Source organism: Sceloporus occidentalis, unplaced genomic scaffold (assembly GCF_023333645.1).
Source record: "Sceloporus occidentalis isolate IW3139 unplaced genomic scaffold, rSceOcc1.0.p SCAF_6, whole genome shotgun sequence".
NCBI lineage: Eukaryota > Metazoa > Chordata > Lepidosauria > Squamata > Phrynosomatidae > Sceloporus > Sceloporus occidentalis.
The window spans coordinates 65,849,255-65,866,352 of record NW_028316986.1 but is presented as its reverse complement, the minus strand read 5'-3'; the positions used below and the strand labels follow the sequence as shown (position 1 = coordinate 65,866,352).

The 17,098-nt window shown below is 41.7% G+C and overlaps 1 protein-coding gene across 3 annotated transcripts in view; it reads right to left on the bottom strand.

Annotated features, from left to right (window-relative positions):
* Nucleotides 1-9,755, bottom strand: part of TARBP1 (tRNA guanosine 2 -O-methyltransferase TARBP1) — a 46,284-nt gene extending 36,529 nt beyond the window's left edge. For 2 of the 3 annotated variants that reach the window (XR_016281728.1, XM_089529893.1), the window contains exons 1-6: nt 8,845-9,755; nt 6,093-6,190; nt 5,222-5,291; nt 4,370-4,518; nt 2,717-2,769; nt 773-870 (exon numbers count right to left, since the gene is read on the bottom strand). Coding sequence is in view for 2 of the 3 variants with exons in the window: in XM_089529893.1 (XP_089386019.1) it covers nt 773-870; nt 2,717-2,769; nt 4,370-4,518; nt 5,222-5,291; nt 6,093-6,190; nt 8,845-9,718 (1,342 nt within the window). In the remaining variant the exon portion in view is untranslated. Of the gene's footprint in view, nt 1-772; nt 871-2,716; nt 2,770-4,369; nt 4,519-5,221; nt 5,292-6,092; nt 6,191-7,182; nt 7,728-8,844 lie in introns of those variants that run through there. The other variant, XM_089529895.1, reaches the window with a different exon arrangement.
* Nucleotides 9,756-17,098: the final 7,343 nt, after the last annotated feature.

Sequence of the window (17,098 nt, the reverse complement as noted above, 5' to 3'; positions counted from 1 at the left end):
CTGGAGTTCTAGCCCAACACTCAAACCACTCCACCATGTGGATGTTCTACTATAGACCTACCTCAATAAAAACTTCTTTGCTACCCAACAGCAATAAAACAAGCAGACAACCTAGCTGCATGCATTATCACTTCCACTCACCGCTCTGACCACATCTCTCCTGTGTTGGCATCCCTTCACTGGCTCCCCCTCCCTTTCCGTATTCAGTACAAGCTCCTGCTGTCAACGTTTAAAGCCCTCCATGGGCTGGCCCCTCCTTACTTATCAGACCTTCTTTCTCCTCACCTTCCCACCAGGGCCCTCCGCTCTGGTAGTCAAGGTCTGCTGTCCCAGCCCAGGATTTCCTCTGCCCCATCTCGGATTCACCCCTTTTCACTCGCTGCCCCTCACTCCTGGAACCTTCTTCCCCCCGTGAGCAAGGGCCATCACTTCTTTAACCAGCTTCAAAACAGAGTTGAAGACCATCCTGTTCAGAGAAGCGTTCCCAGGCATTGCATAATTGTCGCTTGCTATTTGATGTTCTTTTGATGCCTGTTTTATCGAACCATTTCCTGTATTGCTATGTACTTTATATGTATTAGCCTACTAGCCCCACCACCTTTCCCTTCTCCTTTTATGTCATGTCTTTTTAGATTGTAAGCCTGAGGGCAGGGAACCGTCTAATTAAAAAGATTGTATGTACAGCGCTGTGTAAATTTACAGCGCTTTATAAATAATGGTTAATAATAATAATAATAATAATAATAATAATAATAATAGCTTCTTAACGTACCTTTCTCTTCTGCTGGAAGGCTTGTGAAGAAAGTAGCCAGGAATGCCTGAAGCTTCATTCCTAATGGGGGACAGGTTCCTACAGTCTGACCTGGTAATCTGTTAAGAAAAAGGAAAAATAGTGGAAAAATGCAAAGTTAAGGTTCTTAAGTATTAATAAATTTTCATCTTGTTGTTAATAACATAAACAAATTTGCACATTGCTAATATCTCTATATAGACCAGTGGTTCCCAACCTGTGGGTCGAGACCCCTTTGGGGGTCGAATGACCCTTTCATGGGGGTCACCTAAGACCACTGGAAAACACCTATTTAATTACAGTTATGAAGTAGCAACAAAAATAATTTCATGGGTTTGGGTCACCACAACATGAGGACCTGTATTAAAGGGTCGTGGCATTAGGAAGGTTGGAAACCACTGATATAGAGAGAGGCTGGTATTCTGTATTGCAGTTTTGGATTTGTAACCTTTAGTAAGACTACACAGTCTTACTTTAAGACTACATATATGCCTTCTAGTCCACCGTAACAACCAGCAGCCTCACTGGGCAAAGGTCTGTTCAGCTTCTGATTGGAGCACCAAGGTAGATCATGTTTCCAGCCAATTCCCACCAATGAGTATTGCTGCAATAATCAGAAACAGAACTGCTGTTACAATCCCTCATCTCAGCACAGCTTGCTGGTGGGAGAGGTCTGGAAACATAACCATCTTTCAGCCCTGATCAGCAACTGAACAAACCTTTGACTGATCTAGCTGCTGACTGTTTTAAGATGAGGGGGGTGTCAAGCCAGGCGATGTTATTTAGTTACACATATGTAACTAAGTAGTGATATAGAATAATGGTAGTAGTGTTTATATACACATGTATGTTATTACAAAGGAAGCTTATCTACTGTATATACTCATGTATAAATCTAGAAATTTTGGTCAAAAAACTAACCCAAAAAACCTGGGTCGTCTTATCCATGGGTCAATGCAAGTACTGTACTTTAACTCTTATTTTAAAAAAGGAACTGTCCCCTTGTGAAAGGCAAGAGCATTAACTATCATGGAAGCCTTGATGCCCCCTGCATTCTCTCATCCATCTGGTCTTTAATATTAGTTATGCCTGCCAGAATTTTCTAAGTTCTCTGGCATGGTTTTCTTTCCTTCATCCTTTAGATCCTTTGTTACATGCCCTTAAGTTATACCCTCGATTTATCAATGGGTCATATCAAAATCTATAATTTTGGTCCCAAAACCTGTCCTCAACTTATACATGAGGTCGAGTATATATGTAATTAACAGGAACTTTAATGTCTTCAATCCAAAAATAAGTGCATGCAAAAAGGCTGCCTTGTCCTTTCCCTAGCAGTTCCCTGACCCTTTCAAAAAGCCTCTTCCAGAGATTAGAGTTCCCTGGTGACTAAAATGTGCTGAAGGAGAAGGGAAAGTACTGAAAGGTTAGGCAAAAATGCTTTCTGTGGCCAGGCCTTCCACTTGTGAAACAGCTTTCATCCCATCTTTGGTTATTCTGCTGTTCTCCATATCATAATCCACCCATTCTGGGGGGTTTCTCAACGCAATGAAAGCTTTTAAAGAAACAGAATCAGGAGCCTGTCATTTTCTACTAGCCCCATTCTACACAATTATTTATGTACCCAACATTTTATCAGATAAGCAGAACCAAGCTAGTTTCAAGCATGTCCTGAACTAATAAGTTCACTGATTTAACTTAATGATTAAAGCTTGTATCCCAACAGAACACAAGATGAAACTTTTGGGATTCATTCTCTTTTTTTTAATCTTCAACTAGCCATTGTGACATTTGAAATCTGTTCCGTTCTCTCCAGGTTTCTAACGCTGAATGTACAGCTCTCCCAAGAGATAATAGACAAAAAATAATCAGGCTATCTTTTATCATCTACAGAAATGATCCAGTCTTTTTCAATAAATTATGTATTACCTGCTATAGAGAAAACTTTCAGAAAGAGCATCCATTAAAGGGCCAATAACGAACTGAAGAAAGAAATTGCATTTGCATTAGAGGAAACAGAAGACAATAGTGATATTTTATTTGTTCTACAGAATATGCACATAAACATTTTATTTATTTATTTTATTTCATTTTTATGCCGCCTTTCTCCCAGGAAGGGACCCAAGGCAACATACAAAATAAAAACATCTCAAAAACTTCACAGTAAAAAATTAAAAACAATTAAAATCATCCATTTGAAACAATATAAAGGGATCATGCAGACCGGCAGCTTGGAGTGGCCTCTGGCTACTCCAGCATTGGTTGGCCTCCAATCGGTGGGGGACCACGGTGCCTACACAGGCACAGGCTCAGGCCCAACCTGGGCCACTGGCACAGTCTCCAACCCAGCCACCAGCAGGAGCGGTGTTTTGCTGCTCTTTTTTGTGCCAGCTTTTCTGGATTGGAGCGCTCTTGGTGTGCTCCCTGCATCGCTTCTGGCCACCTTCAGGGTGTGTTATGTGCACACCCTGCCCCTGAAGTGGCTGGAATCTGCTTTTTCCTGCCCATCTGTTTTGGGTCAAATTTAATGATACTGATTCTTGCTAAAACCAAGATGAATACAAAACTGCATCTGAAACTATGCAAGTTTACCTTTACAAAATAACTTTGGTTCTAATTCTACAAAAATGGCCTGAATGATACAAAAATGTTTAAAGGGGTTATGAATGAACTGAATTATGAATGAGGTATATAAACATTATAAAAAGCTTATCTAGAAGATTTAATTGAATTGTGAATATATATATTAATGGTAGAAATAATATTTCCTGAACTCCATATAGTGGTAATCTAACCAGACTATTCCTGCTTTTTTAAAATGGATGAATTACAGTGGGCCTTGGTATCTGCTGGGGTTGAGCTCTATGCCCACCCATGTATGTCTAAATCTCTGGATGCTCAAGTCCCATTAAATACAATGGCGTTGTAAAATGATGTTCCTTATATAAAATTGCAAAATCAAGTTTGCTTTTTGAAATGTATATATTTCTTAATATTTTCAAGCTGTGGATGGTTTAATCCATTAACAAAGAATCCATGGATATGAGGACCAACTGTAATTACAAATATCAAACAAGGGAGGATACTAACCCTCTCTTCATTTTAACTATATCCCAGAATTTGAATGAGTCTTACGAGGGTGGTGTGTGTGAATGTTACAGAATCATGATCTTCTTTCCAACACCAGTGGTTTTTGAGCTGTCATGATTCTCCCAGCTTTACTGGGAAAATGAGGACTACTACTATATGAATCACAATTTCCTTACCAATGTCCCGTCACAGCAGTTTTTATGTATATCTTAATATAATTGGGAGACTGTGAGCACCCCTGCCCTCGTGATCAGCGCAAAACAAGCAAGGTGCAGCCCAGATGAAGACAGAGAATGTTCATGTATTTTCTTCATGTTCTCTCTAAGTCCCCAGAGTAGGTTGTCCATCTGTGCCCTGAATAACTGTTTATGAATTTTGCATAGTCTGAATGTTGTTGTCAAATCAGGGCAAAAAGATTTTAACTCTCTCCTCTACTCCCAAACAACACTGACAGAAAAGTTCAAGGATACAATAAAGAAAAGAAAACCATACCTCTGAAAACCCTGGTGATGTGGGAAGACATTTGGTTTGCCAGATTTCAAGAAAATGAACAACACCTTCTTTTGCCAATGTTTTGTTTTCACTCTCAAACATTCGCTTGTAAATGCACATATGCCATGATGGATGAAATACCCAACAATCTGTATTGAAAAGGAAGAGAAAAAAGTACATTAGTACTAAAGTGATTGGGATTTCTCAACATTTTTTAACCTAAAATTGTAGAGGAAGCACATATCATCAATATGTACCATTACTAAATTATTACAATATATTTGTATGTGATTACATAAAAATATTTGAATGATCCTTTCTCACATTGAGAAGGTAGGCATTACCTCCAATTTTGCAGCAAAGAACTGCAGGAAACCCAATTTCTGAACCCACATATTATGTTGGATGTTCAACATAATATAGTTCTGATGATGTATCACAATGTACCAAATCTCTGGCCAGCAATTGTATAAACTGGTCTTCAGGCTACAAGATCTCCTGGGGAACCATTCATTTATCTAATTTTTACCACCAATGTTCATATCATAAATTGTTACCATGAATAAACCTGGAAAATGATTACTTAAGTCACAGAACAATTTCTTCATTCCTGAAAATAAATATACAGTGTGCCCGCACCATACACTTCAAGCATACACTGAAGGCGTACGACAATGAAACAAATGGTGCATGTGCTGTGTGCCATTACTAAGGGGAATTCCATGAGCAATACGCGGAATTCCCCTTATTCAGGGGCATCTGGATCCCCTGTGTAAGGGAAGGTCACACTGTACAAACCTAATTTTCAGTGCCTCGGGGAGCTAATGTAAACTTCCTATAAAACAGCCTTACCTTTTTTTTCTGATAGCGCATGTTCATATAAGCTATTTAATTTTGGTAATACGGGCTTTATAACATGTATCTAAAATGGAAAAAATAAAAAATTACATTAATTCACTTTATGTTCTGTAAATAAAAAAATATTACAAGTCTAGTTAAGAAATGGATAGTCATTCCTGCAATGTGTTACATCAAATGTGGGCAGACTTCCAAATTTACAGATCCATTTTAGGTTTTTTTACTAGAACCCTAATATAAACTTAGAATGAGACTTCAAGTGCATATATTTGTTTGGGAAACCCAGCAGATATCAAGGACCTGTTGTACTACTACACACTTTATTTAAACAGGGTTGAGATCTACTTTGGTTGAACTTAGAAGAAAGTATAATTAAACTGAACAATTACTTCTATTTTCAAAATCTCTCTGCCACAGTTACACAGTGATGTAGCTACGAACTCATTTGCCCCCGCCCCAAAGAAGAATACAATCCTCCAACATGAAATTTAACTTAATTCCTGCAATTTCTAGCACTGTGCTAACTTAAAAACTTCAGCTGAGCATTCAGAAATCTACACATCTAAAAAAAGGCAAGCAAAATTACCAAGGTAATGAAAACACAAGCAAATAGATTTCTAGAGGTGAACGATTTTCAAATTCATTGTCTTTCTCTCTGCAATGCTAGTAGTTTGGGGACTGAATGAAAACTTCATCAGGGGCACAATTCTTGTTGGGGGGCAATGCCCTCACTTTGTTCCCTTTATAGCTACACATTTGCTGTTCCACCTGCCATCTCAAGAATGATACAGCCTGCTACTTTTGCCTATTTCTGCAAATAGCAGACAGAATTCCAGCAATGACTTGTCAAATGTTATAACTTTACCTGGTTTCCTTCCAGAATCTCCATAATTAAAATGTAATTTTCCCAAAACTGCTTAAGTTGATCATTTTTTTCAGTACACCACCAAAACAGACAGGGTCCTGTTGATCAGCAAATTAGAAACATTTTTGAATCCTCTTAAGGAAATGTAGATAATGCTATACAGATTAATGTCACTAACATTCATAGGCCCCGTACAGACTGTTGGTTTGCAGCGGCCTGCGGCCAAAATTATGGCTCAGGCGTGTGGAGTATCTGCACACTCCTGAGCCCTAGAGCATGGTGGTGCTGCCATGATGGCGATTTCCCATCCATAAGGGGGCTGCCATGATGATGCAAGCATGGTGCAGCATCCGCACGTCACGCCGCTTGCGTTATCAATGCATGACAGTGCACCAACAGCGCACTCAAGGCATCTGCCGCGGAACAAAAAAGAACCCGCTTTTAGCAGGTTCTTTTTGGTGCGGAGGAATGCCTCAGAAGCAAAAATGGGCGCCTCCAGTTTACATAGTTATCCTACAGTCTACTCTTTTCCTCCATCACACAATGCAGGCCAATTCTGCGTATATCAAATGTTTCACAGGACCTGATATGGCATAGTCTTGAGTGCCCTGCTACTCCCTCCCTCCCTCCCTCTCTATATATACAGTTGTCCCTCTGCTGGTTAAGCATTCACGGATTTGATCATCTGCACATTACTGTATTTGTTATCACCTTCACTGCTGCCCTATATGTGACTGGAAAAATATGTCATCTCTAGGCATTTCTAGGTCCTCCAGTGCAACTTTCACTAGAAGCTGACCATAGAATTGCACTGGAAGACCTACAAATGCTTTGAGAAGTGTTCTCTCAAGTGGTTTTTTTTAAATCATATATTCAAAATTTTTCCACTTTTTCTGGGATCCTGCACTCCTAAATCCAGCGAAAGTTGAGGACCAACTCTATCTCTCCTTGTGGACAAAAGCAAATGTATGTTTAATCGGGTATTAATTTCATAAACACTGAATGAGCCAAGAATGAAGCATTGACTTTCATTCTCGTTAGTGTTCCTCTTGCACTCCCTCAATTAGAACCTCAAGAAAAAGTTGTTAACCTTATTTGGCATGAATCTGTGTGGTGGGTCATTGAAAAGGGCGATTTCTGGCAGGAATAATAGTTGTGATTCTTGAACAGTCTCAGCTACTTCATAACTGAATATAGAGTGTCCCTTCCTTTCCTTTTCATATCAGTGAAATTAGTTTGCAGTTTGGGAGTACTCCTTGATCCGTCCCTGCAGTTGTCATCTCATATAAATGCGATGGCTAGGAGTGCTTGGTATTAGCTTCGGCTGATATGTCAACTGCGTCCCTACCTGGACCGAAAGGACCTTGAAGCAGTGGCACTTGCACTGGTAATCGCTCATTTAGATTTCTGTAATGCACTCTACTTGGGGCTACCCTTGTACCAAGTTCGGAAGCTTCAATTTGTTCAAAATGTGGCAGCCAGATCGGTCACCGGCACATCTAGGTTTGACCATATAATAAAAGTACTAAAATCTTTTCACTCGTTGCCAATTAGCTTTTGGGCGCAAAACAAGGCGTTGGTCATCACCTTTAAATGGCTCAGGCCCCAGTTACTTGCGGGGGGGGGGGCGCTTCTCCCTACATAATCCGCCCGCACTCTCAGAACATCTGGGAAGTTCTTACTAGAATATTATAATACCAGGTGAAAGACAACTTCTCACAGGCGTTTACAGCAGCGATTCCAAAATTATGGAATGGCCTACCTTAGAGGCCTTTAAGACGGCACTCAAAACAGATCTCTTCTGGCGGGCTTACCCATCAGATTCTATATAAAAGCTGATGACAATATCCCATTCTCGACTGCGATCACCGACTACTGATAAACTGATTTTAGAGAATAGGCATTGGTAAATTCAATATTAGTGTTTTATTGATTGTACAGTGCCCCCCTGCCTAAGCCAAATATCACGTATGCTTGAGCCCCATTCAAGGGAATGGGGCTTGTGCACGCGGCGGGGCGCATGTCGCCCCTTGCGCCCCACACGCGGCTCTACGTGGCTTTGTAAGCTCAAAGCCATGTATAGCGTATAACACGGGGCGCACTGTATTAGTATTCTGTATTATTTGTATTACCTTATATTATTTTATTGTTGTAATCCTGCCTCGATCTTTGGAGAGGCGGGAAATATAAATAAACTCTATTATTATTATTATCCAAATTTCAGCAGTCACTGAAGCAGCTGTAAAAAGCATCAGACTTGCTAACTGGTCACCAATAACCAATATCCTAAACAACTTACAATAATAAGTAGCAAAAGTGGTTTAGGGGCTTCAACGTTTTAAATATGGCAGAAAATTCAGGAGGTGCTCAGAACTACCGTATCTATACTATGTAAAGAGAGCATTCATTGTGCCATATCTGACACATTCATGAGTTAATTTAAAGAGGGATTGAACTGTGGCTTAAGAGAGCCGCTTTTGAGTCCCAATTTTGGGGGGAAAGTGGGATATAAATAAATATAGTCATAATTATTATTATAATAAGCAGCGCTTTAACTCTGTCTGGCTCTCGGCTATGGAATTCTGGGAGTTGGAGTTTGTTGTGGGGCCCAGAGCGGAGCAGAGCTCTGCTCCGGGCCCACAACAAACTCCAACTCCCAGAATTCCATAGCCGAGAGCCAGACAGAGTTAAAGCGCTGCCAAACCGGGTTATTTCTCCAGTGTGGATGCAGCCTCAGTGCCCTGACAGCTACCATTTCCCTCCTCTCCCTCCTGGCCGCTCCTGCATCCCCCTCCGGGCCCTTTCTCGGAGGCGTCCAGGGCTCTCTTCAAAAGGTATCGTGCTCTTTTCCTGCAGAGTCCGTCGCGGGCCGTCAGCCCCTTCTGCACCACTTTCCAAAAGCCGCTGCTTCGCCTGGCATCCAGGCGGGGAGCCCCTTCGCCTCCTCCGTCCCCTTCCGCGGGGGAGAAGAGGGCGTCGGAGAGGGCGCTGAGGGCCAAGAGGGTCCGGCTCAGTCTCCAGGGCTCCTCCAAAGGCGGAGAGGGCGCCATGAGTCCGTCCCAGGCCGCCCCGAGTGCGGCAGCGGCGGCGGCGTGGCCGTGGTTCCTCCCCAGCGCAGGCAAGAGCCTCCCAGCCACTAATAACGCAGCCTTCTCCTGGTCCTGGTCCCACAAAAGCCTCAGAGCGGCCTCCACGGTTTGTTTAAGGAGCTCGGGCTCCTCCAAGCGAGAGGCCACGGAGGAGAGGGCCTCCAGGGCGGCGGGGGAGGCCCTGCTTCTCCTCCTGGCCGCCGCCGCCGCCTCCAAGGCCTCTGTGGCCACCTTCGCCGCCAAGGGGGCCCCTCCGAGGGAGACGCAGCGCCGCAGGAGCCCGCACGAGGCCCTCACTAAGCGCGGAGGCGGCGCAGAGGCCTCGTCCCCGAGCAGCGCAGGCAGGCACCGGGCCACCGCCGCCTCGGCCAGTTTCTTGGCCCCGGCCCCCTCCGCCCGCTCCAGGAGGAAACGCAGCGCCTCCGCTCGCTCGGCCGACAGCGCGGCCACCTCTCCTTCGCCGCCGCCGACGGCCCTCAGCAAAGCCTCCACATCCGGGCACTGCGAGAGCAGCGCCTCGGCCAACACCGCCTCCATGACGGCGAGAGAGAGAGAGCAGGAGGCCAAGTGTCAGCCAGAGAGAGAGAGAGAGAGAGGCCTGGCCCGCCTTCCCCCAGAATCCTTTGCGCGGGAGGCCCTGCCCGTTGCTAGGCAACGCTGGCTTTTTTCGTGGTTGTTGCTGTTGTGGGCCTCCAAGGCCTTCCCGACTAAGGGACTCCCTGTTGCTACCTTGGACCTTAGACAAGGCCCTTATGTTGTTATGATTCTCCCATTTACACTTGTCCCTCCACACTCGCTAGGCTTAAGACCACAAGACCCCTCTCCGGAATATGAAGAAGCCGCAAATAACAAAAACGCCTCTCTAGGAATCACTAAGTCCTCCAGGGCAACTCTTTGGTCAACACCCAACAGACACTGACCATAGAACTGCGACGGAGGAGCTACAAAGGCCTAGTGGAGTCTTCGCTCTAGGAATCTCTATAGGTCCTTCAGAACAACAACTTTTAGTTAAAGTTGATCATAGAGTTGCACTGGAGGACCTAGATATTCCTAGAGAGGACATATTTTGATCAAATCTGTGAATAATCAAATCCACAAATATCAAAGCTGTAAATACGGAGGGATGAGTTTATTTACTTATTTCATTATTTATTTTATTTTTATCCCGCCTTTCTCCCAAAGTCCAAAGTGGGATCCAAGGCAGCAAACAAGATATATACAAAACACATTAAAACAATTAAAATCGTAAAAAATATTTTTAAAAAATTACAAATATAAAATCTAAAACACACAAAGTTTAAAATGATAATCTAAAGCCAGCCTCCTCATTCCTTCAGAGTGAGGATTCGCACCCAGCGCGCCAGGGTCCCAATTCACACACCAAGAGAGAAATTCTTTATGGCTCTTTATTAAGATTTATTAAGATTATTATTTATTAATAATCTTCTCATTATTAAACCTTGCAAGACTGAGTACACACAAATCACATGTCCTCCCGTTACTGGTGAGGACTCCGTTCTTACACATTATTACAATTGTAACTATGGACTTTATCACACAGAAGGCAATTGTCCTCCTCCCGTTATTAAATCGCCATTAAAATCCCATCAATATTGCACGATAACAGGATGATATTCACACAACATCCCCATTATCATGCCATTATCCTGTGACTAAAGCAGTAAAGTTGAGATTATCCCATGAATAAAGTGGCAAAATTGCACCGTTTTTTATTCACGGGATTTCCCCATAAATAAAAAGCAGTGTGATTTTGTTGCTTTATTCACAGGATAATCACACAATTTAGATTTCCTGCATGGCAGGGGGTTGGACTGGATGGCCCTTGCAGTCTCTTCCAACTCTATGATTCTATGATGGGATTTAATAGCAAATTAATGATGGGAGGAGGACGCTTGACATCTGTGTGATAAAGTCCTATGACATCAGAGCAAACTGTGATTGGAAAACTGCATTTTACATACAGTCCGCCCTTTCCATACGTGGGGGATCCATTCTGGACCCCCACATATGGCAAATTTTGCGTATGCTGGAGTCCCATTCATTTGGCGGCACACTCCTATGCAGCACCTGTGCCCTTTTGTCCCTTGCCACTCGCTGTCCGTGTAAGCTTGAAGCCGCATACGGTGAGAGCGCGTATGATGGGGGCAGATTGTACAAACATAGCCTAAGCTTGTGGACGCTACATGAACACTAACTCATGACAAGCTGCTCAAGCTCTTACTATGGTGTTTATCACACAGAGGTTTTTGCAACTTTTTGCAGCTCAGATCCACCGTGACTGCGGGTCGAAAAATGCGAATTCACGTGATAACGTGATGTATTATCATATGTGATTCCTTGCTATGGGAGCTCCTTCCGTGGCGCTTCCACAGTGAATCCAAAGTGACTCCTCATTTTGGTGAATTTGGTAAAAAATGAATTCACAGAATTCGCATTCAAGCTGGTCTGGTGTGGAATGCAGCTTTGCTTCCATCCTGGTACACCCCAGGACACTACAGTTTCCAGAATTCCATAGCACTGAGCCAGGACAGTTAAAGTGGAGTTAAACCGGATTATCTCCCCAGTGCAGATGCAACCTAAGAGAAGGCAACTGTGAGCCTTGTTAAGGAAAATGCAACATGGGATATACAGTCAAAGAAATAAAACATGTATGTGAGAGTCAGGGTGACTCAGCAGAAGCAATTAGAAGCCACACAGGTGTAAAAGGTAATGGAATTAACAAGTCCTAAATGCCAAGGACAGAAATGTAAAGTGGATAATTGAACACACCTGAGAATTGTTAAGTGGACAAGGCTGAGATGATGAAATCATTAATTGTGGGTTGAACCAAGAGAGCCAATGAGAGTGGATGTACACGCCCACTGGGTGGAAACTGACAAGAGTGGGTGGTATTATCCAATGACTATAATAAGTGCTATGAATCCCAATGTATTTTGTGGGTAGTAGTAGTGGATAGTAGTGAGGAGTTGTATTGGATAGTTTTGGAGCTTTATATAGTAGAATAAAGTAGATCTTTTATATAAGACTACTGAGTTGTCTGGTGTCTTGAGTGAAGATACAAGAGCCAGCTGGATCCTGAAGAAGTGGGAAGACTTCTGTGGAAGCAAGAGTGAGAAGGCTTGGAGAGTTTGTCAGGGTCTTCAGCCTATTCTCTGTAACTCTGCTGCTTTAGAGCAAAAGCTTTAACCACTGGCCAAAACTGGTCAGCGCCGGTGCGTAACAAGGTGGTGAGTTCGAGCCAGAGGTGAAGAGCAACAACTCCCATCATCCCTGACAAGCCTTATCACACTGAGGTTTTTGCAGCTCAGATCCGACGTGACCGTGGGTCCAACAATGCGAATTCACGCAATAACACACTGCCTGTTCCAACTGTGAGAAGAAGGTGACATTAAAGAATTTTCTTTAAATTCCAGTCTAAAAAGTCCAAATATATGGCAGAATGTAACTTTCAGAGAGCCAGAGTACTGTAGTGGTTTGAGCATTAGACTATAGCTCTGGAGACCAGAGTTTAATTCCCTGCTAAGCCATGGAAATCTTCTGGGTAATTTTTCAGTCCCAGAAAACCCCTTGATAGCTTATTTTAGGGACATCATAAGTCAGAAATGACTTGAAATCACACAACAACAACAACCGTTTTAATAAAATAAAGCAAAATATACTAATAATACATTGTAAGCTCCAAGAGAAGTGCAAGAAGTTAGCATCTATCTCCATACATATGTGCCAAGTTTCCCCTCATTGGGCTCTGTTTTGTGGTTTTAAGAAGAGCGTGTTCTGTGCCTCACACAAAACAGCAGGTGGTGCTCTTATCAAGGCTGTTTCCCTCAAAGGAGTTTATCAGACAAGGGGAATTGGAAGTATAATCCAACAGCAATCTGAACGCAATCATGGGGTTTACCGTTATTGCGTGATAACCCACTACACACAAATTCGGGCAATGGGAAGTCAGTCCGAACACAATCATGTGGTTTCACGTTATTGCGTGATAGACTGCCACATGCAAATTCGGGCAATGGCATGCTATTTTCAGGCAATGGGGAGCCAGTTCGAAAGCAATGCGCATTCACGTAATTGCGTTAAACTAGTGACTTTAAGTGAATGTGTTTTGGCCCCACTTTCTTTTCATTCGAATTTAAGAGAAATTCCTCCCGTTTGATAAACTCCTTCAATAGGGGGTGCGTGGCAGTAATCCTGTCAAGGAATAACAGCACCCTGGAGCAAAAAAACAATGTAATGTCTAAAAGTAAAATTACCCCACTGGAAGATCTAAAAATGCTAAGGGTGAATAGAATATTAAAAATACAAAACCAGAGAAACTAAACCCTGGTGAAAAGCCAATAAAACCACAGAAAGGGTGAAGAAAAGCCCCCTCTATTTTTTTCTTTTGGCAATTATAAACAATACTAATAATAAAAACGTCTTCTTCAGTGGCCTGTCAATGTTTAAAATATAAAAAGTGTAATAACTCCTTAGCATACAAAGTGACTTTGCTGAATTCAAAAGCTGCAATCCTGTCAAACATTTCTGTTCTTTAAAATAAAAAATGTAGACACTCTGAACATCTTAAGAGAATTCTGATGTATTTGAACTTTAAAAAAAGCCTCATAAAGATAAATCCATGGTCACAATATTCATGATTTTCAGAAGAAAGGCAAAATTCATAGAATCATAGAGTTGGAAGAGACCACAAGGGCCATCCAGTCCAACCCCCAGTCAGATTAAGTACATAGGAGAACAGGACTGTGTTGGTGGCTTTGAGGTGTTTAGTGAACGTTTAGGAACTTTTGAAGGTTATTTGAACTGGACTGTGTCAAGTGTCAAGATTATAGCAGATAGGTTTTTTTAACTGTGTGGGCTGTAATGCTGAAATGCTCTTTTTAATGGACTTTGCAAACATGACTACATAAAATCTTTTAGACTTGTCTGTATGATGGACCTTCAGAGGGCACAGTGCTTGTATCAATGCCATTTTTCTGATGGAACAGCAGGAAATCATGTCAACAAAATAGAAAAATCCCTTTCCCCTCTCTGTGTGTACAAGTGTGTGCTTTCAAATCTCTTGGTGACTTATGGTGACCCCATGAATTTCATAGGATTTTCTTATGCAAGGAAGATTTGGATGTGATTTGCCATTACCTTCCTCTGTAATATAGCCTAAAGCATTGGTGGTCTCCCATTCAGGTACTAAGCATGGCTAACCCTGCTTAGCTCCAAGATCAGACAGGATACTGAAATACATATTTTTGTTTCTCCTTGTCAGTTTCTAGATTGGCCCATATTTGAGTCTGCTTTTTGTTAAAGAGGGCTATCCTGATTTTTTTTTGTCTGAGTTTTCCCATTGGCTAGTTTTTTTTAATGTTTGAATGTTTAAAACGTTAAGCTGAAAAATGTTTAGCTTTAAAATGATTAGTTAAAACATTAAATGTTGGCTTCTGAACAACCATGCAGTGTAATCACCAGCAAAGACATAACCAAAAGATTTGCTGCAAGTTCAGAGAAACAAATCGAAAGAGGGGAGGTTTCAGCATTATATGCCATGGCAAATGGCAAAATCTTCAATGTTTTGGTTTGTTTATTTGTTTTAGTTTACATGTTAAATGCTTGTGCTTCACATTATCTGGTCATCACAGTGTTCAGTTGTTTAGAAGATGCACTCATCTCATTGCTAACATATTGATTTCATGTTTTATTGTCAGTATGCTGTTTTCTTGAATTGGAATGTTTAATTGTTTTAAATGTGACATATTGTTCTGGGAAACATCATCTGGGAAGCAAAACAATAACAACAATAACGCCAAAATGGAATCCTGTATCTTAGGGATACTGGTGCTTGAATCCCTTGGTGCTTTCTTATAAGTGGAATATAAATGTGGCATCCTTTGTATGACTAAATAATTCTTAATTCACTATGAGAATTGTTAATGCAGACATGCCTCTACTTATTATGGAATGCCTTTTATAGTCAGAGGACATGAAAATATGAGGCCAGAAGACCTAATCTGCTGGAGTGTTTCCTTTTACGAATGCCATTAAAATAAACCAGTGTTGCTAAAGACTCATGTAGCTCCTGTTTCTTCAATGGAGTATGAACATGAAAGTATTCTGATTATAATCACATGTAGAACATATCTTGTCTGTATCCACATTACTCGGTACATTGTTGCTAGAAATGGGAGGTGTTATCCCAAGGTAAGTCTCTGGTTAGTGAAAGTTGTGCCAAGTAGATTTAATCTTTTCCCATCTCTCTTTCTTTTTCAAATCTTGTAACCTACATGTCAAACCCTTGCCAATCAGTTTTGTCCACTCCGCTCCGCACCACTACATAGCTGGTATTTCAAGTACACGGAGGAAGCAGAAATTGAATTTTCTCCCAACAACTATTTGTTATTCCATTTGTTATGCCTGGCATGCTTTTACAGCATAACATTCCTTTCATAAACAACTTGCACTCTTTACATGTGATCTTACTGTCTGGGTCTGTGTTGCCCCTTCTAGTTGAATGAGGAAAAGGAGGAAGACGTAGGCATCTAAGGTTCTTTATAGCTTATAAAGCAGGAACAGTACATTTTGACTTGTTCCAGTACAACTAATATTGCTACCTCAGGCTCACAGGCATCAAAGCCCTAGTAACTCTGCCAATCTGTTATCTGGACTTTTTGGGTTGGCAGTGCATGCAGACCACTCAGTAGAGTTGCAGATAACACACAGTGTTGAAGAGGCATGGTGCAAACTCCACTATTTCAACACTAGTTTGCACCATATAGAAACATACATGCACACACAGTCTCAACCTGTGGTGATGCCATGTCGGTCTACCCATGCATTCACTTGTTTTGCACTTTTAAAAATGAGGAGAAACAGGAGGAAACATAGCTTGCAATTTCAATGCCAAAACAAACTATGAAATAATTGTTTTTGATAATGTCTCGGCAGAGTATTAAGCACAACTGCTTTCAGTCTTGTGGTTTAATTTGTACCTACCCCAGAAAGTGTTTGGTAGTAGTCAGAGTCCTGCAATGGGTGACCAAATTAAAATAAACAATGTCTGTGTGTTTTCAAAGGGCCTGTTCCTAAATGTTTAGCAGGATCTTATGTCTGCACATTCTTTCTTTGTTGTCTTTATAACCTATTCTCTCTCTGATGCAGGACAGTTAAGGTCCAGAAGTGTTTTATATCAGGCTAGATCCAAACTAGTTTCAAGGCTGGAAGAAGTACATCAGCCAGCCAGAGTCCTTCCCCTGGATTTAAGAGTAAGGAGCAGGACTCCCAAGCAAACTCTTCTCTTTCTTGAAATTAAACACTGAATCATTTGCCATGCAGAATGAGTAATTCTAGAAGCTGTAGTTTAAAAAGGGTAACTTTTGCAAGCTCTGGAAATGAGTGCAGTGCAGAGCAAGTGTCAGCAATAAGAAGGACAGTGACACATGATGAAAAATGCAATCATAGATAGTTTAGTGGGAACCAAAGCAGAGAAGGATGTACTCCCCCAGTGCTATGTCAGAGAAGCAAGCATAGCCTGTAGTCCTGATATTTTATCTAAGCCACGGGGGTTACCTTTTAAGGCAAAAGGTTAATGGAAGGAGGGATAAAGATTCTTGGGCCAGTTTCATATTATCAGTTTGGTTTGTGTGCTTCAAATAACAGGCTCCGAAAAGTTAATTGTACTTTCTTTGCTACCACTAGTGAATGGTTTTACCCTGAAAGTTTTTTTAAAAATCGATACAAGCATACATGAGTTTCATGTCAGCTTGATTGAGAACTATGCCATTGAAAAATAGCTTCCTACAATGCATATTTAGAAAACAGACCTGAATGCAGCACTTTCTCTTTAATGAGTGATTAATCCTCTCAGTTGGCTCATATACACAGCAGCATAGCTTCCATTGAGCCTTGCCA